The sequence below is a fragment of the Pongo pygmaeus genome, chromosome 13 (assembly GCF_028885625.2).
Source record: "Pongo pygmaeus isolate AG05252 chromosome 13, NHGRI_mPonPyg2-v2.0_pri, whole genome shotgun sequence".
Lineage (NCBI taxonomy): Eukaryota > Metazoa > Chordata > Mammalia > Primates > Hominidae > Pongo > Pongo pygmaeus.
In genome coordinates, this window is record NC_072386.2 from 102211710 (window position 1) to 102235561 (window position 23852).

At 37.3% G+C, this 23852-nt stretch overlaps 1 protein-coding gene across 1 annotated transcript in view; it reads right to left on the reverse strand.

The window, feature by feature from the left end:
• Window positions 1-23852, reverse strand: part of SHOC1 (shortage in chiasmata 1) — a 113043-nt gene that overhangs the window by 82447 nt on the left and 6744 nt on the right. The window contains exons 3-5 of the mRNA XM_054500512.2: window positions 21577-21700; window positions 16602-16689; window positions 11500-11684 (exon numbers count right to left, since the gene is read on the reverse strand). Coding sequence (XP_054356487.1) covers window positions 11500-11684; window positions 16602-16689; window positions 21577-21700 — 397 coding nt within the window. The remainder of the gene's footprint in view (window positions 1-11499; window positions 11685-16601; window positions 16690-21576; window positions 21701-23852) is intronic.

The window sequence follows — 23852 nt, forward strand, 5'->3', positions numbered from 1 at the left end:
TAAAAATTAGCTGGACGTGGTGGCGCATGCCTATAATCCTAGCTACTTGGGAGGCTGAGGCGGGAGAATCTCTTGAACCCGGGAGGCAGAGGTTGCTGTGAGCCGAGATCATGCCATTGTACTCCAGCCTGGGCAACAGAACAAGACTCCGTCTCAAAAAAAAAAAAAAAAAAAAAGTGTTATACAACCATTTTAATTGATGGTGTGGAAAATATAAAATGACACAGAAAAGGGTTTATAAAATCTAAGTAAAAAACACACTGAAAAGCGTACAAATATTACCTTTGGCTGAAGATAACACAGAATTATACCAAAGATTAATTCAAAACTCTGGGTTTTGGCTGGGAACAGTGGCGCACGCCTGTAATCCCAGTGCTTTGGGAGGCCAAGGTGAAAGGATCACTTGAGCCCAGGAGCTCGCGACCAGCTTGGCCAACATGGGGAAACCCTGTCTCTACTAAAAATACAATGGGTGTGGTGGCATGTGCCTGTAATTCCAGCTACTCGGGAGGCTGAGGCACAAGAATCACTTGAACCCAGGAGGCAGAGGTTGCAGTGAGCAGAGATTGTGCCATTGCACTCCAGCCTGGGCGACAGGGCAACACTCTGACTCAAAAACAAAACAAAACAAAACAAAAACAAAACAAGCTTGGCAATATTTTCAGGGACCCAAGTTCTTTCCATCTTTCTTTTTGTATTTTTATATTTTGAGGTAAAATATGCCTATTAAAATTTACCATCTTTACTTTTTTTTGAGACAGAGTCTCACTCTAGACAGAGTCTCACAGGCTAGAGTGCAGTGGCGCGATCTCGGCTCACTGTAATCTCCGCCTCCCAGGTTCAAGCAATTCTCCTGCCTCAGCCTCCCAAGTAGCTGGGATTACAAGTGCGCGCCATCACACCCGGCTTAGAGGCAGGGTTTCACCATGTTGGCCAGGCTGGTCTCATAATCTGCCTGTCTTGGCCTCCCAAAGTGCTGGCATTACAGGCATGAGTCACCGTGCCTAGCCCATCTTTACTATTTTTAAGTGTACAGTTCAGTGGTAATAAATACATTATGTTCTTTTTTCTCCCTCATCCCCCTTTCCTGCTACCCTTCCCTGCCTCTGGTAATCACCATTCTACTCTCTAACTTCATGAGATCCACTTTTTTAGCTCCCACATGAGTGAGAACATACAATATTTGTCTTTCTGTGCTTGGCTTATTTCACTTAACATAAAGGCCTCCAGTTCCATCCATGTTGCTGCAAATGACAGAATTTCATTCTTTTGTGTGGCTGAATAATATTCCATTGTGTAGATATACCACATTTTGTTTATTCATCCACTACTGGGCACTTAGGTTGATTACATATCTGGCTATTGTGAATAGAGCTGCAATAAACATGGGAGTGCAGATGTCTTTTTGATATAATTTCCTTTCTTTTCCAGAAGTAGAATTGCTGGATCATATAGTAGTTCTATTTTTAGTTTTGCTGAGAAGTCTCCATACTGTTCTCCATAGTGGCTGTTCTAATTTATCCTTCCACAAATGGTGTACAAGAGTTCCCATTTCTAGGAACACTTTTACACTGTTGGTGGGACTGTAAACTAGTTCAACCATTGTGGAAGTCAGTGTGGCAATTCCTCAGGGATCTAGAACTAGAAATACCATTTGACCCAGCCATCCCATTACTGGGTATATACCCAAAGGACTATAAATCATGCTGCTATAAAGACACATGCACACGTCATGTTTATTGCGGCACTATTCACAATAGCAAAGACTTGGAACCAACCCAAATGTCCAACAATGATAGACTGGATTAAGAAAATGTGGCATATATACACCATGGAATACTATGCAGTCATAAAAAATGATGAGTTCATGTCCTTTGTAGGGACATGGATGAAATTGGAAATCATCATTCTCAGTAAACTATCACAAGGACAAAAAACCAAACACTGCATGTTCTCACTCATAGATGGGAATTGAACAATGAGAACACATGGACACAGGAAGGGGAACATCACACTCTGGGGACTGTTGTGGGGTGGGGGGAAGAGGGAGGGATAGCATTAGGAGATATACCTAATGCTAAATGACGAGTTAATGGGTGCAGCACACCAGCATGGCACATGTATACATATGTAACTAACCTGCACATTGTGCACATGTACCCTAAAACTTAAAATATAATAATAATTTTAAAAAAAAGAAAAAAAAAAGAGTTCCCATTTCTCCACATCCTTGCTGGCATCTGTTATTACCTTTTTGATACAAGCCATTTTAACTTGGGTGAAATTTCATTGTGTTTTTTTGTTTTTGGTTTTTTTTTTTTGAAATGGAGTTTCGCTCCTGTTGCCCAGGCTGGAGTGCAGTGGTGCAATCTTGGCTCACTGCAACCTCTGCCTCCTGGGTTCAAGCAATTCTCCTGCCTCAGCCTCCAGAGTAGCTGGGATTATAGGTGGCTGCCACCATGCCTGGCTAATTTTTGTATTTTTAGTAGAGACAAGGTTTTGCCATGTTGGCCAGGTTGGTCTCAAATGCCTGACTTCAGGTGATCTGTCCAGCTTGGCCTTCCAAAGTGCTGGGATTACAGACATGAGCCACCACGCCTGGCCAGCTCATTGTGGTTTTGATTTTCATTTCTCTGATGATCAGTGATGTTGAGCATTTTTTCATATATCTGTTGGCCATTTCTTCTTTTGAGAAGTGTCTGTTCATATCTTTTGCCCATTTTTAATTGAATTTTTTTTTTGCTATTCAGTTGTTTGAGCTCCTTGTATATTATGGTTATTAATCTGTTGTCAGATGGGTAGTTTGCAAATATTTTCTCCCATTCTGTGGGTTGTCTCTTCACTTTATGATTGTTTCTTTTGTTGTGCAGAAGCTTTTTAGCTTGATGTAAACCTGTTCATTTATTTTTGCTTTGGTGGCCTCTGCTTTTGAGATCCTATACAAAAAATCTTAGCTCAGACCAATGTCCTGGAGCATATCCCCAATGTTTTCTTCTAGTAGTTTCACAGTTTCAGGTTTTAGATTTAAGTCTTTAATCCATTTTTATTTGATTTTTATGCATGGTGAGAGATAGGGATCTAGTTTCATTCTTCTGCATACAGCCATCTAGTTTTCCCAGCACCATTTATTGAAGACTATCTTCTCCTCATTGTATGTTCTTGGTGCCTTAGTCAAAGATGAGTTAGCTGTAAATGAGTGGATTTATAGTGGGGTTCTCTATTCTGTTACGTTGGTTTATATGTCTGTTTTTATGCCAGTACCATGCTGTTTTGGTTAATATGGCTTTGGAGTATATTTTGAAATCAGGCATTGTGATGCTTCCAGCTTTCTTCTTTTTGCTCAGGATTGCTTTGGCTATTTGGGGTCTTTTGTGATTCCATTTAAATTTTAGGGTTTTATTTTTCTATTTCTGTGGAGAATGTCATTGGTATTTTGATAGGGATTGCATTGAATCTGTAAATTGCTTTGGATATTGTTGTTATTTTAGAAATATTAATTCTTTCAATCCATGAGTATGAAATATTTATCTTTCCTTTTTTGTGTGTCCTCCTCAATTTCTTTCATCAGAGTTTTATAGTTTTTCTTCTACAGGTCTTTCACTTCTTTGGTATTTTGATAGGGATTGCATTGAATCTGTAAATTGCTTTGGATAGTATTGTTATTTTGGCAATATTAATTTAGTAATATTCTTTCAATTCATGAGTATGAAATATTATATCTTTCCTTTTTTGTGTGTTCTCCTCAATTTCTTTCATCAGAGTTTTATAGTTTTTCTTGTATAGATATTTCACTTCTTTGGTTAGAATGATTCCTAGGTATTTTATATTTTTTGTAGCTATTGTAAATGATTTCCTGATTTCTTTTTCAGGTTGTTCACTGTTGGTGTATATAAATGCTACTGATTTTTGTATGTTAAATTTTTTTTTTTTTTTTTGAGATGGAGTCTTACTCTGTCACCCAGGCTGGAGTGCAGTGGTGCAATCTTGACTCACTACAACGTCTGCCTCCAGGGTTCAAGCGATTCTCCTCCAGCCTCCTGAGTAGCTGGGATTACAGGTGCACAAAGCCACACTCAGCTATTTTTTGTATTTTTAGTAGAGACAGGGTTTCACCATGTCAGGCTGGTCTCAAACCCCTGACCTCAGGTGATCCACCCACCTTGGCTTCCCATAGTGCTGGGATTACAGGCGTGAGCCACCGCGCCCAGCCATATGTTGATTTTGTGTTCTGCAACTTTACTGAATTCATTTATCAACTCAATGTTTTGGTGGAGTCTTTGGGTTTTTAAAATTTTTCTTTCCAACTATTATTTTAGGTTCAAGGGGTACTATTATTTTAGGTTCAAGGGGTAACATTTGTTACATGGGTAAATGGCATAAATCTTTGTTTTTTCTAGCTATAACATCATGTCATCTACAAACAAGGCTAATTTGATTTCTGCCTTTCCAATTTGAATGCCCTTTATTTCTTTCTCTTGTTCAGTTGCTCTGGCCAGGACTTCACGTTTTATGTTGAATAAAAGTGGTGAAAATGGACATCGTTGTCTTATTTCAGTCCTTAGAAGAAAGACCTTCAATTTTTTCCCATTCAGTATGAAGTTAACTATCATATATGGCCTTTACTGTTTTGAGGTATAGTCCTTCTATACCTATTTTGATGACGGTTTTTATCATAAAGAGACGTTGAATTTTATCAAATGCTTTTTTCAGCACCTATTGAAATAATCATATGGTTTTTATTCTTGATTCTTTGAATGTGATGTGTCACATTTAATGATTTGTATATGTTGAACCATCCTTGCATCCCTAGGATGAATCCCACTTTATCATGGTGAATGATCTTTTTAATGTGTTGTTGAATTCAGTTTACTAGTATTTTGTTGACGATTTTTGTATCTATGTTCATTGTTGATATTGGTCTGTAGTTTTCTTTTTTGTTGTTGTGTCCTTGTCTGGTTTTGGTATCAGGGTAATGCTAGCCTTGTAGAATGTGTTTGGAAATACTCTCTCCTCTTCAATTGTTTTGAAGCATTTAAGTAGGATTACTATTTTAAATGTTTGGTAGACTTCAGCAGTGAAGTCATCAAGTCCTGGGCTTTTCTTTGATGAGAGGCTTTTTACTGTAGCTTCAGTCTTATTACTCATCATTGGTTTGTTGTGGTTTTCTATTTCTTCATAGTTCAAACTTTTTTTCCTTTTTTTGACATAGGGTCTCACTCTGTCACCCAGGCTGAAGTGCAGTGGCATGATCACAGCTCACTGCAGCATTAACCTCCCAGGCTCAATCAATCCTCCCACCTCAGTCTCTCAGGTAGCTGGGACTACAAGCACATGCCACCACAATTGGCTAATATTTTTTGTAGAGATGAGGTTTCACCATGTTGCCCAGGCTGGTTTTGAACTCCTGACCTCAAGTGATCCACCCACCTCAGCCTCTCAGAGTGCTAGGGCACAGGCATAAGCCACCATGCCTGTGATTCAATCTTGATAGGTTGTATGTGTCCAGGAATGTATCCATTTCTTCTAAGTTTTCCAATTTGTTGGCATATAGTTGTTCATAATACTTGCTAATGATTCTTTGTATTTCTGAGGTCTCAGTTATTATGTCTCCTTTTTCATTTCTGATTTTATTTATTCGGGTTTGTGCTCTTCCTACTTAATCTAGCGAAAGGTTTTATCTTTTCAAGAAACCAACTTTTCATTTTGTTGATCTTCTGTTTTTTTGTTTTTTGGTTTTTTTAGTCTCAGTTTCATGTATTTCTGCTCTGATCTTTATTGTTTCTTTCCTTCTACCAATTTGAGGTTTGTTCTTGTTCTTTCTTTTCTAGTGCCTCGAGGTGCAACATTAAGTTATTTTATTTGAAGTCTTTCTACTTTTTTGATATAGGCATTTATTGCTATAAACTTCCCTCTTGGTATTGGGCTCTTGCCATACCCCATAGATTTTGGTATGTTTTATTTCCATTTTCATTTATTTGTTTCAAGAAATTTTAAAAGTTCCTTCTTAACTTTTTCATTGGCCATTTAAGACCATGTTGTATAATTTCCATGTGTTTGTGCATTTTCCAAAGTTCCTCTTGTTACTGATTTCTAGTTTTATTTCATTGTGGTCAGAAAAGCTACTTGATATGATTTCTATTTTTAAAATTTTTTCAGATATATTTTGTGGCCTAAGATATGGTCTATTCTGAAGAATATTCCATGTGCTGATGAAAAGAATATGTATTCTGCAGCACAAAATACACAGTATGAAGTTAGCTATCATATGGGTGAAATGTTCTGTAAATGTTAGTTAGGACTATTCTAGTGTGTAGTTTATGCTCCTTGTTGATTTTCTTCTGGATGATCTGTCCATTACTGAGAGTGGGGTGTTAAAGTCCACGACTATTATTATATTGCAGTCTACCCTTTTAGATATATTAATGTTTGCATTATATACTTAGGAGTTCTGTGCATAGATATTTATAATTGTTATATCCTCTTGCTTAATTGACTCCTTTCATGATCATCTTTGTCTCTTTTTACAATCTTAGATTTGTAGTCTATTTTATATAAGTATAGCTACTCCTGCTATTTTTGGTTTCCAGTTGCATGGAATATCATTTTTTACTGCTTCTCTTTCAGTCTGTGTGTCTTTATAAGTGAAGAGAGTTTCTTGAAGGCAGCATATAGTTTGGTCTTGCGTTTTTAATTCCTTCAGCCATTCTAAGCCTTTTATTTGAAAATTGAGACCATTTACATTCAGTGTTACTATTAAGTAAAGACTTACTACTACCATTTTGTTGCCTATTTTCTGATAGTCTTAAGACTCCTTTCTTTCTTTCCTACTGTCTTCTTTTGTGGTTATTTTCTCTGGTAGTACGTTTTAATTTGTTGTTTTTTATTTTTAGTGAATATATTGTAGGTTTTTGGGCTGTGGTTACCAGGAGGGTTACAAAAAACATTGTATAGATATAAAAAGTTATTTTAAAGAGATAATATTTTGGATTACAAAGAAAGGAATAGAAACAAAGACAAACACACGTACACACAAAATGCCACATTTTGACTTAGTTGTCTCAATTTACATATTTTTATACTACGTCTCGTAACAGGTTGCTATAGCTATTGTTTTTGATTGGGCTTCATACTAGTTATGAGTGCTTACACACCACAATTATTGTAACAGAGTATTCTCAGTATTCTAGAGAATTCTTAAAATTAAGTATTCATGTACTTAATTTTACCAGCAGGTAAATAAAGAAAAGTTTTCTTTTTGTATGTTAATGTTGTTTTTTTTCCTTTCAGATTGAAGAACCCCCTTTAGCATTTACTGTAAGATGATGGGTCTGATGGGGGTAAATTCTCTGAACTTTAGTTGTTTGGGAAAGACTATTTCTCCTTCATATTCAAAGTGTAATTTTGCTGGATACAATGTTCTTAGATGGCTTTTTTTTTCTTTAAGCACTTTGAATATGTTGTTCCACTCCCTCCTGTCTATATGGTTTTTCACTGGCAAGTCTGTTACCAGAATAATTGGAGGTCCTTTATATGTTATTTACTTCTTTTCTCTTGCTGCTTTTGAGATCTTCTCTTTGTCCTTGACCTTTGAGAGTTTGGTTATTACATACCTTGGGGTAGTCTTATTTGGGTTGAATCTCTTGGGTATTATCAGACCTTCCCGTACTGGAGATTTATATCTTTCTCAAGCTTTGGAAAATTTTGTATTATTTCTTTCTACCCTCTGCCTTTTCTCAGCTCCCTTTTGAACATCAAGAATTCTTAGATTTGGTTTTTGAGATAATTTTCTATATCTTGTAGGCAGTCTTTGTTCTTTTTCTTTCTTTTTTCTTTTTTCTCCTCTGACTGTATTTTCAAATAGCTGGTCTTTGAGCTCACTGATTCTTCCCTCTGGTTGTTCCATTTGGATGTTGAGAGCCTCTAATTAGTTGTTCAGCTCAGCAAATGTATTTCTCAGTTCCAAAATTTGTTTGAGTTTTTAAAGATAACTTTAAAAATTTAACAAATTCTCTTTGTTAAATTTCTCCAACAAATTTCTGAATTGCTTTTCTGTATTATTTTAGAGATCACTGAATTTCCTTGAAACTGCTCTTTTGAATTTTTGGTCAGAGAGCTCACAAATGACTCTCTTGTTAGGGTCAGTCACTGGATTTTTCCTTTGTCCTTTTGCAGAGGTCACATTTCCCTGTTCAGTGTTGTTTCTTCTGGGTATATGTCTATGTCTTTGCATTGAAGGATTGGTTATTTATTCCAGCTTCCTCTATTCAACTTGTCTTAGTTTTTATCGGATATATTTTCTTAGCAAATCTTCACTACTATTGCCTTTTTCTTGGCTATAGGTGATATCTTAAGCCCAGGTTTGCCTTGCCTCTAGCAAATGATCAGGGCACTGTCTGCCCCAAATGGGAGAGTCTGAAAATGATTATCCCAACAGTGACAGAAGTCTGGCTAGAGGTTTGTGCCCAAGGGACCTGTGGCACAAATTAGCTACTGTGATTTGGCTCCTTTGCCTGAGTTACAGATCAGAGTTTCCAGGGCTGGGGAAGGTAATCCCTTCTCTCCTCTTTTTCTCTCCTTTCAGGCAGTCATGATGCTTTCCACAGGTTAAAGAAAGAAGTCTCCTGCCAGGGAATCCAAGATGGAGGGAAAGCTAGTTGACTATTCCACTCTCACTTTTTCCAGCATAGAAACCATTAGTTGGGGGAAGATTTTCCATCTGGTTGTTGTCAGGCAGAATGGGCAGGGTGGGGCATCATGGATGTGGAAGTTGGATTCTCCTACCATCTGCTTGAAGTTTTTTCACTTCTCTGTGTCCCTAGGATCTGTCTCATCCTCATATTTGAGATGTGAGTCGTTGCTAGCGAAAATCTTAGCACTGTATATTTGTTTTTGGTTTCCTGTATGAGTAGTGAAGCCAGCTTGCTTCTGTGCCACCATTTTAAAATGATAAGTCAGATTGCTGCTTTTTATTGTAAACTTTAACAAACTATTTGACTCTCTAAACTATATGCATATGCAACTTTATTTATTTTATTTTATTATTTTTTGAGATGGAGTTTCACTCTTGTTGCCTAGGCTGGAGGGCAATGGTGTGATCTTAGCTCATGGCAACCTCTGCCTCCCAGGTTCAAGTGATTCTCCTGCCTCAGCCTCCCAAATAGCTGAGATTACAGGTGCCTGCCACTATGCCCAGCTAATTTTGTATTTTTGGTAGAGACAGGCTTTCACCATGTTGGCCAGGCTGGTTTCGAACGCCTGACCTCAGGTGATCCACCCGCCTTGGTCTCCCAAAGTGCTGGAATTACAGGCATGAGCTACTATGGCTGGCCTAACTTTATTTTTAAAAATAAAAATAAAAGCTACATTTATATTTGCTTATATGTTCCCAGGATACCTAGAGGGATGCTCAAGAGTTTCATGTATTAACAAATGATATGTGAACATTGTAGAAAAATTAGCAAATATCAATAAACCAATAACCATAAAAGAAAACCAGCCACTGTTTTATGTTTTAAAGATATATGTGTTTTGAAATTATAATTTAGTAATTATTTATAATTCTTATAAGACATAGCATATCTACAAATCCCCAAATATACTATGTTTCTTTTGATTTACACAATAAGACCAAAGTATCTACAAATCTGGCAGCAATCAATATAATTGCAAAGAAAATAAATACAATTAAAAATCTAAATTTATAAAGTGATGTCCGGTGACACAGGACACCTGAGGAAATATAGGATATGGACAATTTGTATGCATTTGGGAAATTCAAGCATATTTTCTCTCAGTCAATAGTTGATTCTAGCCGACAGCAGCTTCTAGTTTGCCACTACTATGTTTGTGTAACCCATTAGTTTTTATAAGCCATCTCTTTAAATATACTTATATAAACTTACATATATTAGTTTATCCCCACAAAAAAAATTATTTAAAAATAGAAGAATATATAATAGAAATAAATTATAGAAGAAAATTTAAAAATCATAAAAATTTTCTCCCAAATCTCAAAACCACTTTTTCTCCAGACAGGGTCTCACTCTGTCACCCAAGCTGGAGTGCAGTGGCACGATCATGGCTTACTACAGCCTTGAATGCCTGGGTTCAAGCAATCTTCCCACTTCAGCCTTACAAGTAGCTAGGACTACAGGACTGCCACCACACCTGGCTAATTTTTAAAAATCTTTTTGTGGAGACAGGGTCTCGCTATGTTGCCCAGGCTGGTCTCAAACTCCTGGCCTCAAGTGATGTTCCACTTTTTACGAGTAGACTTGGACTGAAAATTCAAGTCTTCTGACTCCAAATTCAGGCTCTTTCTACTATATCATGCTCTCAAGTTTTAGTTCTTAATACAACTAATCTCTCTATCTCTTCCAACTATAAGAGGAATTTCTCTCTCTCTCTCTATATATATATCATCACACAGCTATTTGCCAATGCTAAAAATTTTATACGTAATTTATATATCTACATAAAAATAACAGTAAAAGAATCAAATTATTTTTCATGTTGAAGTTATAGCATTTCTTAAATGATAGTAATAATCACATAATAGAACCCTAAGTTCTGTAATTTAAAAAAAGAATAGGCTGTTATACATACAAGAAAGGCAATTTTCAGCAAGTTTTTACATGGTTGAAAGAATTCAACATCCTCTAGTAAGATGAGACATTTGGAATCAAATTTGAATAAAATATACTTGAAAAAAATTTTTTTTTGAGATGCAGTCTTGCTCTTTTTGCCCAGGCCAGAGTGCAGTGGCGTGATCTCGGTTCACTGTAACCTCTTTCCCCTGGGTTCAAGTGATTCTCCTGCCTCAGCTTCCCAAGTAGAGGGATTACAGGTGCCTGCCACCATGCCTGGCTAATTTTTGTATTTTGAGTAGAGATGGGGTTTCACCATGTTGGCCAAGCTGGTCTCAAACTCTTGACCTCAGGTGATCTACCCGCCTTGGCCTCCCGAAGTGCTGGGATTACAGGCGTAGTAAGCCAAAGTGTCTGGCCTACTTTTAATTATTTTTGAGAGTATGTTTGTAAAACTGAGTATATTTCCTAACTTAATACTGGAACTATTCCATCTCCACTTTGAACCTTGGTTTCACATAAATTAGATGATATTGAAAATATTTATTATGTTTTAAAAACCAAAATGTAATCATCACTTCATAATATAGTAATTTAATATTACACTGGATTGCTATATCATGGGATCTTAAAAAGATGCCAATGTCATTGTAGCAGTATGTTGAAGGCATACTATGATCAAATCTCTGCAGGTTGTTTTGAGGCCCAGCAAATTAAACTCCAAAAATAACCCAACTTACAAAGAGGATTAATATGAATGAGGAAATACTGCCCTAATGTGGCAAAGCTTAGAGTTATGCAGGTGGATCTTTAATAAAAAATTTTTCATTCAAATCAAACAAAAAACTCACTGAAAAGAATATGTGTATATCAGTAAGAAATGTTTTACAACAATATAAAATAAATGTTTTACCTTGGTTCTGGTTTTGAAGTGCTGAACATTTTTCTAAACAACTGACAGGGGTAAAGACTTCATTGTAGTCCATGTGGGTGTATAAACTGACCTCCTCTACTTCAATTTGGGAGTCTGGATTTGAACTTGGAACAACTTCCTCAAATTCACAATTAATCTGGGTCACCATTCTTGTAATTGTTTTTCTGTGACAATATAAAATTACTAATGTTATGTATGTCCTATTTTAAAACACTTTTATTAGTAGATAATATATGTCCACTGTGGAAAAAAATTATCAAATTCCAACAGACACAGAGAAGAAACATCTATATTCGCATCATTCAAGATAAATATAAAAAGTATGTAAATTTCTCAATTAAAAAAATCTTTAAACAATAGTGGACTAATGACAACAGTATTCTATAACCTGTTCTTTTCTGTAAAAAAAATGAAGCATGAACACATTTACATGTCAATCAATGTACATTCACCTAATATTTGAATGGATAAACAGGGTATCAGTAAATCATAATTTATTCAACCAATTCTCTATTGTTGGAAATTTAAGTTTGTTATAATTGTTTGCCATTATTAGCAACAATGCAAAGAACATCTATATGCACTAATAATCTGAAATACATTTCTTAAAAACAGAAATGATGAAGTTAAAAGTATACAGATTTTCAGGTTTTGCCACACATTGCCAAACTGCTCTTGTGCTAGATATTCAATGTCTGTTCCTCAATAAAATTACCCAGCCTTTTATGTTCTGTTCCGTAACCTGGGAAGCTAACCTCTATGAACTAACAAAGCTTCCTTGTCCTCTGGCTTCTAGATGGGTTCAGCCATGGAAAGCACTGGCAGAAGATCAAAGGTGAGGGAGACAGGTTGGAATATTATTCCTCCCAAATCCTTCTCTGTTAGGCCACAGTTTGGAATTGGCTGCACTCTTCCACCAAAAGTTACATCTTTTGTCAGACAGCCCTGCTCCTGTAGTTCTTACTAGGTTGGTAACTGCCCAGGCACCTTGTTCCTTCAACCTTAGGGTGGTAACAAGTTTGTAACTGCCCAATGGGTTCACCTTGCCTGCTGCCTAGACAAAGTTGATTTATCAAGACAGGGGAATTGCAATGGATAGAGATGCAGAGCTGGCTGTGCAGAACACCGGTCTTTTATTATTACTCAAATCAGTCTCCCTGAGCATTTGTGGATCAGAGTTTTTAAAGATAATTTGGCAGGTAAGGGCTTGGGAAGTGGGGAGTGCTGACTGGTCAGGTTGGAGATGGAAATATAGGGGGGTGGAAGTGAGGTTTTCTTGGGGTCTTCTGCTCCTGGGTGGATCGCAGAGCTGGTTGAGCCAGATTACCAGCTAGGTGGTATCAGCTGATCCATAGAGTGCAGGGTCTGCAAAATATCTCAAGCCCTGATCTTGGGTTTTACAATAGTGATGTCATCCTGAGGAGCAATTTGGAGAGGTTCAGACTCTTGCAGCCAGAGGCCGCATGACCCCTAAACCAAAATTTTTAATCTTGTAGCTAATTTGTTAGTCCTACAAACGCAGTCTGGTCCCCAGGCAAAAAGTGGGTCTTTTCAGGAAAGGGCTATTATCAATTTTGTTTCAGAGTCAAATCATACACTAAATTCCTTCCCAAGGTTAGTTCAGCCTACACCCAGGAATGAACAAGGACAGCTTAAAGGTTAGAGGCAGGATGGAATCAGTTAGGTTTGATCTCTTTCACTGTCATAATTTCCTCAGTTACAATTTTTGCAAAGGCGGTTTCAACTTCCTACTGTTGCTAGTCCTGAGGACATCTTTTTGGCTCTTTTAACCTTGCCCTTACCTGTTTCCTGATTGATATCTTGTAATGGCTGGCATTACAAGAGATCTTCCACTTAGTTATATATCCTAATATACGTTTTTCCTAATATCCGTTTTTCCTAATATCCTGGAATATTTCTGCCCTAATAATTCCCTTGTGCAGACTGAAAGAACCAAAATCAATATAACTCTCCAATATAATTGGAGAAAAGACCAATTGTGTCATATCTTAAAATCATAGGTGGAGAAAGCTTTAGAATTTATCCTTTACTCTAAGAAAATACAAGGTAGAAGAAAAAATATTTTAACTCTTCCATGTCCATATTATTCATTGAGATCATTGATTCCTATGTGGATCGTTATATACTGAACTTAGTGCCTACATAGGTGCTGTCTTTTAAAATAAATGTTGCTGACAGGGTCAGCATTCTATAACAATAATTGGTACTACAGTTTTGAGACTACCTAGTCAATTTTCTTTCTGTAGATATAAAAGATCTATGAAGATCAGTGTTTCCTGGCTCTCCTCATCCACCTCCCTGTCCAATATATTTATTCTCTTTTCACTGGTGCCTCCTCCTTTGCATAACCTGTGGACACTGGTCTTTCCCAGGTTTCTACTCTAAATTATCTTTGCTTTCCTTCTATATCATTCTTTTTGAGTAAGTTCATCTACTCCTATTCATTAATTTGCAAACTTAACAAAACTATTTATTGAGTGTCTACAATGTGTTAACACCATTCTAGATACTGGGAATGGGATGGTAAACAAAACAAAGTTCTTTCCTTCATGAAGCTTATCTGCTAAAAGGAAGATAGACAAATAAGTATATAACATAATTTCAGCTGGTAAAAAAATGTTATGAATGGACTGGGCACCGTGGCTCACGCCTGTAATCCCAGTACTTTTGAGAGGCTGAGGTGGGTGCATCACCTGAGGTCAGGAGTTTGAGACCATCCTGACCAACATGGTGAAACTCCGTCTCTACTAAAAATACGAAAAATTTAGCTGGGGGTGTTAGTGGGTGCCTGTAATATCAGCTACTCGGGAGGCTGAGGCAGGAGAATCACTTAAACCTGGGAGGTAGAGGTTGCAGTGAACCAAGATCACACCACTGCACTCTAGCCTAGGTGACAGAGAGAGACTGTCTCAAAAAAAAAAAAAAAAAAAGAGACAGAGAGAGAGAGAAAGTACTGGTGGGGAGTGGTGGCTCACACCTGTAATTCCAGCACTTTGGGAGGCCAAGGCGGGTGGATCACTTGAGGCCAGGAGTTTGAGACCAGCCTGGCCAACATGGTGAAACCCCATCTCTACTAAAAATACAAAAATTATCCAGGTGTGGTGGTGCATGCCTGTAATTCCAGCTACTCAGGAGGCTGATGTACAAGAATCACTTGAACCCAGGAGGCGGAGGTTTCCATGAGTTGAGACTGCACCACTGCACTCCAGCCTAGGTGACAGAGTGAGACTCTGTCAAAAAAAAAAAAAAAGAGAGAGAGACAGAGATAAAGCACAGATACATGTGACAACACAGATAAACCCTGAAAACATTATATTAAGTAAAAGAAACCAATCACAATAAAAGCACATATTGTATGATTCCACTTATGTGAAATATCCAGAATAGGCAAATCAATAGACAGAAAGTAGATTCTGATTCAGTTGGTCCGTTTTGGAGCCTGAGATTCTGCATTTCCAATCTATTTCTAGGTAGTATTGATGCTGCCAGTCCAAAGGCCTACTTTGAGTAACAAGATGCGAGATGATCGCTAAGATCTTTTTTCACCTTACGAAACAATAATTTAGTTTTCACCAAACTAGCCTAATTATTGCCTTTGCTAAACACTTATTGCATATCCTGTGTCTATGCCTGGAGACATGCTGTTTCCTCTGCCCAAAATGCTTTCTCTCAAGTTAATTTCTCTTTGATTGCCCAGCCCAAGCTCAATTCCTACTTCTATGAAGCTGACCTCTCCTAGTTATAAATGCACAGCTCTACCAATCTAACTCATAAGGTGAAAAGATGTCTTAGAGACCGTCTCGTATCTTGTTACTCAAGGTAGGTCTTTGGACTGGCAGCATCAATACCACCTAGAAATAGATTAGAATTGCAGAATCTCAGGCTCCAAAACAGACTAACTGAACCAGAATCTGCATTTTAATAAGATCCTCAGGGGATTCATATGTACAGTAAAGTTTGAGAAGCACTGATCTATCATCATCATACTGATAAAATGAGGGTCACAGGTAAAATGACCAGCAAAGTAGTTAGCACTTGACTTTTCCAGTCAAGGCTTAAAAGCTACATATTTTAATTCATAGTGCAGAGCTTTTTTCACTATGCCTTTCTGCTTCCTCACTGCTAGGAGTTTACTTATATGATACATACTTCTAATTGGCTATATCCCTTGTAATAGACTTTATGTTGGTCATCCTAGATTACCATTTAATTCTTGCATTGTTAATTTTTTCTATGTTTATCTATTATTTTCCTAACCTGACTTTAAATTCCTAGGTGACAGAGATGGTATATTGGGCTTCACTGTATCCAGAGTCTAGACACCTTTCAATGTTTTTTTGTTTCTTTTAAGCACAACTAAGGAAAATTTAAATTACAGAAACTTGAAAATGTGAATAATAACAAAATCTTTCCTAGGCTGGATCAGCATTCTGTGCATGAAGTGAAGCAACAGAGTAAATTATTAAATTGCACCAAAATCTCTACTTTATGCCTACATTTACAATGTAGAACAGGTTAGATGTTCCTCCTCATATTATGCTCCGGGTGCCTATCTCTGTCATTATACTTTGCACATTGTATTGTAATTATTTCTTTATAAAACTCTATTCCTTGTTTTTTTGTGTTCTTTGAAGGTTAAGACTATGTCTTATTCATTTTTATATCTTGTATCTAATATATAGGATGATAATGAATATTTGATGAATGCTTAAATAATAAATAATGTTTTGACCAAATATATTACAAAATAGCCTTAAATCTGTATTTATAATATAGGGGAAAAAATGACTAATTTTAATATAAAGGACTTTTTATAGCTACTTTCTACAGAAAGTTTACTAATTGATAAACTAATTGAAAGTTTACTAATTAAAAAAGAAGATATAAGTCACTCTTATTAACCACTCCTTTGTGGTTCAAATTAGGACCTTTTCTTCAGATAAAAGAAGAAAATCCATGAAGAGATAAAGGAAGAGATTTTCCCTCTTTAGGTATCTGGAGAACTTACTGTTTATCTTCTACTAGATGTAAAAGAGAAATTTGAGATTAAGGATACATACTTCTCAAGGAAATCCTCCACAAAGAAACTTGCTTTCCATTGGTCCAAGACTGAGGTAGCTGTCATTCCCGGAACTGAAACAGCTGAGACTACAAAGGATAATGGTTAACATTAACGTCTGGAATTTTCTTTTACACTTAATTCAAGGAAGCCAAACATTCACCTTTTACATTATGATTTTATCTTTATTTGTCCACAAATGTATTTTTTTCAAAGTGATACCTGATTCCAAATATTTAAATAGTCATCCTCATTATCATCAACCTACCCCCGCCCCTCAATCAACTACAGTTAGAACAATATCACCTGAACATATCACCCTCATTTTATAGCCTCTCTTTTGCTTATACAGCACTAACATCCCAAATAGTCCTTTTCAACTGCTCATGCTATACCTCATGAAGCTTCTATTAGCCATTCCAGCTCAAGCTGATACATTCTCCTTGAAGGGCCATAATATTGTCAGTAGCACTTGGGTACTCAACCATATACAGTCCTATATTTAAAATTGTGGGCGGCACGTAGTGGCTCACGCCTGTAATCCCAGCTCTTTGAGAGGCTGAGGTGGGCGGATCACTTGAGGCCAGGAGTTCGAGACCAGCCTGGCCAACATGGCAAAACCCATCTCTACTGAAAAGACAAAAATTAGCCGGGCATGGCAGTGCGTGCCTCTAGTCCCAACTACTTGGAAGGCTGAGGCAGGAGAATACCTTGAATCTGGGAAACAGAGGCTGCAGTGAGCAGAGATTGTGACACTGCACTCCAGCCTGGGCACCTGGGTGAGAGTGAGACTCTGTAAATAAATAAATAAATAAATAAATAAATAAATAAAATAAATTTGTATGTGTACACAGCTTATCTCTCAAATTAGACCTTTGGTTCCTTAAGGAGAAAGACCATGTCATATACTACTGTCAGAATATACTACTGAGTATTCTACCTACCACCAGTGTTACTTCTTACTAGTTTTGTTACCTTGAACAAATCTTCCCCTGTGCCTCACTGAAAAACATGAAAAAAAAATACAAAAGTTTAGTGGTACTTTGGGAGGCTGAGGCGGGTGGATCACGAGGTCAGGAGATCGAGACCATTCTGGCTAACACGGTGAAACCCCGTCTCTACTAAAGATACAAAAAAATTATCTGGGCATGGTGGTGGGTACCTGTAGTCCCAGCTCCTGGGGAGGCTGAGACAGGAGAATGGCGTGAACCCGGGAGGCGGAGCTTGCAGTGAGCCGAGGTAGCACCATTGCGCTCCAGCCTGGGAGACAGAGTAAGACTCCATATCAAAATAAAAAAAGAAAAAAAGTTTAGTGGTTAAGAGTACAGGTTCTGGAAACACTCTGCCTAGATTTTAATCCTCGGACTGCTACTTATTAACTATATGATCTTGGGTAAACATCTTAACCTTTTTGCACCTCTGTTTTTTTTTTTTTATGTGCAAACTAGGAAGAATAGCTTTTTCAGAATGTTGTTGTAAAGATTAAATGTAACGTGGCATGCAAACTGCTTAGAACACTTTAGCTTCCATAGCCAGTCCCATAACCATTGCTTTCAAAGAGTCTTGATTCTCTTGCCTCTCATTCTCTTGTGCTAACTTAGGACAACCCCTACTCTACACTTTCTGTGTATGTACACTAAAACAGTTGAAAATTACTGGAAAAAAAATCACCCAGCCATGCTAAAGGAACTCATTCCAAATTATGACCATAAATTTCAAATGGCTACCCAACATTGACAGATGATAATAGTATACCCCTTAATAAAACTGGCTTTCTTGACCACAGATGATGTCTAAAAAAAAACAAAAACAAAAACAAGAAACAAAAACAAAACTGGCTTTCTTGCTCTTCAAGACAGCTAATTCACACATTACCCCTTCAAATCTCTAGTGTTCATTCCATTTTCCACTTTCAGTGTATGACCTTACCTTCACATAGAAAACTGATACAGAGAACTACCTCATTTTCCACCACCAATTCTACCAATTTACTGGCATAAATACCTACAAACCCTATCTTCCTATCTACACAGGGGAAGAATTATTTTAGTTCCTGCTGAATACTAACTTCTCTAACTGTGCTCTTGATCCTATCCCCTTTAACTCCTATTATCCTTTTTCTTTCCTGCATCGTCTTATTCTCTTTTTACCAAAATTGTTTCCATTGGCAAACATTTTACAGTCTCTCTCATCATGTGTTTTTTAAAAATCACACAGAATAACTCTTTACTCCACTTCTCCCATAAGTTAGTCCATCATTTAAAAATTTTTCTTCATAGCAAAATTCCCCAAAATATTCAAATTCACTCTCTCACTTTCCCATATCCCATTATCTTCTCAACATACTCCAATCATATTCCAATATATTCCTATCACACTCCAATTATATTCCAATCATATTAATAACCAATATTCCAGGCAAACCACTCTTATCAAAGTCATCAATGACTTACATTTAGTCAAGCTAATTAGTCAACTCACTATCCTCAGATAACTTGAGCTTTTAACAGGAGCCCAATGCATTGGACTACTACTTCCTTCTTGAAGCACTTTCTTCTTTAGAATTCTATGCCAGAATCATTTGATTTTCCTATCTCGCTTCTTAGGTAACTCCTTTTACATCAGACTTTTAACTGTTAGAGTGTTCCAGGGCTCTGTCCTAGGCCTTCTAATCTATTTATACTCATGTTCTCAGTGACTTCATCTAATTTCACAGGTTATGTGTAATTTACACATTAAAAACTCCAATTTGAAGCTCCAGCTTGAGAAGCAGTTTCACTGTGTACTGATTACCAACTTGTTTGAGTATGGTGAGACAGAATACCCATACACAGGAAGTTACATGAAGTAGATTTATTACTTACAGATAGGTAACAAGGGACAACAGAAGCCTAGGATTCATTGTGAACTGGTCCCGTAAGGCTCAGGAAAGCTGCCCAGCGCAAATGAAGTCTTCATGTGCCACACTTGCACAGCAGCTGAAGAACCCCAGAAAGCAGTCCACCTGGGTTTGACGTTCTGAGGTCAAAGGACGTGCTGGGCTAAAGCACTGAAGGACATCCTGTTTTGTGGGTGGGGGAAGACTTGGACAGAGCCTAGGCTGTTCTGGCCAGCTCCCCCTTTATCTCAGAATGTTGCATTCCCAGCACATTTTATAGTTATTCTTAAGAACTTCAAGTGAGAAAAGGAGGCCAAGGCCACCCAGAGAACTGTCCTGAGCAGCTGTGCTCAAGATTAATGTAACCAATTGCCTTCTTAATGATCCATTTAGATGCCTAATTATCTGGCCGAAGCAGAGCTGTTGACTCTGACCACAAATTGGCTTCTCTATAAGCCTTTCCCTATTTTAGGAAATGGCACTGTCATCTACCTGGTTTCTCAGGTCAAAAACCTAGAAGAAAATCTTTATTCTTCTATTTTGTAACCCCCTCACTGTTGACAATTTGTAAAATAAGCTAGATTTTAAGCACATCTCACATCTCCATTACTATAAGCCTTGTCTGAGACACTGTAATATTTTATCCAGAGTTTAGATTCTGGGCTACTACAATAGCTCCCTGATAAGATTTCTCTGTCTCTACTCTTGACTCCTAAATCCCCACCCTTTCTATCCTCCAGACAATCATAACTATCTTTCTACAGCATAAATCAGGTTATATCATTCCCTTTCTTAAAATTGTCCAGTGACTTCCCATAGCCACAATTGTCTTAGTCAGTCTACATTGCTATAACAAAAATATCATAGACTGGGTGGCTCAAACAATGAACATTCATTTCTCATAGTTTTGGAGGCTGGGAGGTCCAAGATTAAGGCACCAGAAGATTCAGTGTCTAGTGAGGGCCCACTTCCTGGTTCATGGGTGGCTGTCTTCTTGCTGGCCTCATATGGCAGAAAGGTCAAGGGAGCTCTTTGGGGTCTCTTTTATAAGGGTACTAATCCCTTTCATGAGGACTCCATCCTCATGTTCTAGTCACCTCCCAAAGGCCCCACCTTCAAATATAAATTTGGGGGGACACATTCAGTCTATTGCAGCAGTAATAAAAATAAACAAACAAACAAACTCACTGTTATGGCCCACAAAGACTTATTCGGAAATTGCCTACTTCTCAGTCCCTTTTTCATTACCGAGTCACAATAGCTTAATTTTCTGGTCCTTACACACATCAAGTTCATTCTTGAGTCAGGAAATTTGCATTTGCTTGAAGGGCTTTTCCCCCATATTTTTCATGGTTGTTGCTTTCTCATCATTCAAGTCGCAACTCAAATGTCCTCTTCTTGAGAGAGACATTTCCCTAACCATCTCAGGAAATAGCACTCCCTACTCCCGCAATTTCATATCACTTAGCATTACTGTCTCTTCTCTATACATTTATCAATATCAGATACTAGTTTATATATTTAATGGTTTTGTTGCTGTATCCTCCTTACCAGTCTAAAACCCACTGAGAGCAGAGACTACTTCTATGTCTTTTAAGTAACTGTGTCCTTAGTACTTATAACAGTATTTGGTACATAATATATACCAAGTAAATGCTGTTAACGGACTTGACTCCTCCAAGGAGGCTACTTCTTTACTAGTCCATGACTTGATACAAACAAAAAACTATTTTATACATATATGCTTAAAAATAATTTTGTATTCGGTGTGCCATTACAACTTGAAGTAGGCCTCAGATAGTCAAGAAAAATTCTATTATAATAAAGCAAATGTTTACAATGTTAGACTATTTTAAGTCTTCATCATCTACATATATTTTATTTGGTTTATTCATAGCAAATATAAGCTTTCCAATTCCTTATTTAGTTACCTAAATTCTATAATAAAAATACTAAGTTGTTAACTTCTTGGAATTCTGACATGAATAGATGCAATGAGTTTTTAATTAGTAAAGCATTGCATATTCTTAATAATTTGCTGTGCTAAACTCTGAAATGGCTCTTAAAACACATTTTTAAGAAATGAAAACAAACATACCTCTTGTCCATGGCCTCCTAAATTTATTATCAGTAACTGCTACATGGTAACTTTCATCTTGATATAAACATGAAGGGATTCGAAGCAATAAAGCATCTCTGTAAAACTTCTTTCTAACCACATTCTGTGGAAGAAAGAAAGATTAGAAAATCTTTTAACATATACTATTTATCAATATTCAGAATATATTAAAATTCTCTATACTTTGAAACTTATATGATTTTTCTTTAAAAGTAATACATGCTCCTTATAAAAAACAGGCATACCTAATCCCAGCACTTTGGGAGGCCGAGGCGGGCGGATCACGAGGTCAGGAGATTGAGACCATCTGGCTAACACGGTGAAACCCTGTCTCTACTAAAAATACAAAAAAATTATCCGGGCATGGTTGTGGGTGCCTGTAGTCCCAGTTACTCAGGAGGCTGAAGCAGAAGAATGGCGTGAACCCAGGAGGTGGAGGTTGCAGTGAGCTGAGATCGCGCCACTGCACTCCAGCCTGGGTGACAGAGTGAGACTCCGTCTCAAAAAAAACAAAAAAACCAGGCATACTTCACTTTATTGTGCTTTATTCTATTGTGCTCTGCAGATTTTTTTTTACAAATTGAAGCTTTGTGGCAACCCCGAGATGAGCAAATCTGTCTGTGCCATTTTTCCAAAAGCATGTGCTCACTTCCTGTGTCACATTTTGGTAACTGTCCCAACATTTGAAACTTTTCCATTATTATTCTATATGTTATGATAATCTGTGATCAGTGGTCTTTGATGTTAGTTACCATTGTAATTGTTTGGGGGTGGCATGAATTGCACCATATAAGACAGCAAATTAATTGATAAATGTGTGTGTTCTGACAAAACAGCCTTCTGTTAGAAGAAGATGCCAACAAGGACTTTCATAGCTAGAAAGAAGTCAATGTCTGTCTTCAAAGCTTCAAAGGACAAGCTGACTCTCTTGCTAGAAGCTAATGCAGTTGGTGATTTTAAGCTGAAGCTAATGCTCATTTACCATTCTGAAAATCCCAGGGCCCTTAAGAATTATACTAAATCTACCCTGTCTATGCTCTATAAATGGAACAACAAAGCCTGGATGATGGTACATGTATTTACAACATGGTTTACTGAATATTTTAAGCCTATTGTTGAGACCTACTTTTGTGGGGAAAAAAAGATTACTTTAAAAATATTACTGCTTGGTGATAATGCACCTGGCCACCCAAGAGCTCTGATGGAGATGTACAAGGAGATTAATGTTTTCAAACCTACTAACACAATATCTGTTCTGCAGCCTATGGATCAAGGAGTCATTTCAACTTTAAGGTCTTATAGAAATAAATACATTTTGTAAGGATATAGCTGCCATAGATGGTGATTCCTCTGATAGATCTAGGCAAAGTCAATTGAAAACCTTTGAGAAAGGAGAACCATTCTGGATGCCATTAAGAACATTCGTGATCATCAGAGGAGGTCAAAATATCAACATGAACAGAAGTTTGAAAGAAGTCGATTCCAACCTGCATGGATGACTTTCAGGGATTCAAGACTTAAGTGGAGGAAGTACATAACTATAGAGGTGATAGAAATAGCAAAAGAATTTGAATTAAAAATGGAGCCTGACGTTGTAGTTGAATTACTGCAATCTCATGATAAAACCTGAACAGATGAGGAGTTGCTTCTTATGGATGAGCAAAGGAAGGGGTTTCTTGAGATGGAAACTACTCCTGGTGAAGATAATGTAAACATTGTTTAAATGACAACAAAGGGTTCAGACTACTCCATAAACTTAGTTGATAAAGCAGCAGCAGAGTTTGATAGGAGTGAGTCTAATTTTCGAAGAAGTCCTGTGAGTAAAATGCTATCAAACAGCATTGCATGCTACAGAGAAATCTTTGGTGACTGAAAGAATCAATGTAGCAAACTTCACTGTTGCCTTAAGAAATTGCCACAGCCACCAGTCTGATCGGTCAGCAGCTGTCAACATCAAGGCAAGATCCTCCACCAGCAAAAAGATTATGACTCGCTAAAGACTCAGGTAATTATTTATTATCACTTTTTAGCAATAAAGTATTTTTCAATTAAGGTATGTCCATGGTTTTTTAAGACATAGTGCTACTGCACTTAATGGACTATAGTATAGTATAAACATAACTTTTTTTTTTTGAGACGGAGTCTCGCTCTTGTCACCCAGGCTGGAGTGCAGTGGCATGAGTTTGGCTCACTGCAACCTCAGCCTCCCGCGTTCAAACTGCACTCCAGCCTGGGTGACACAATGAGACTCCGTC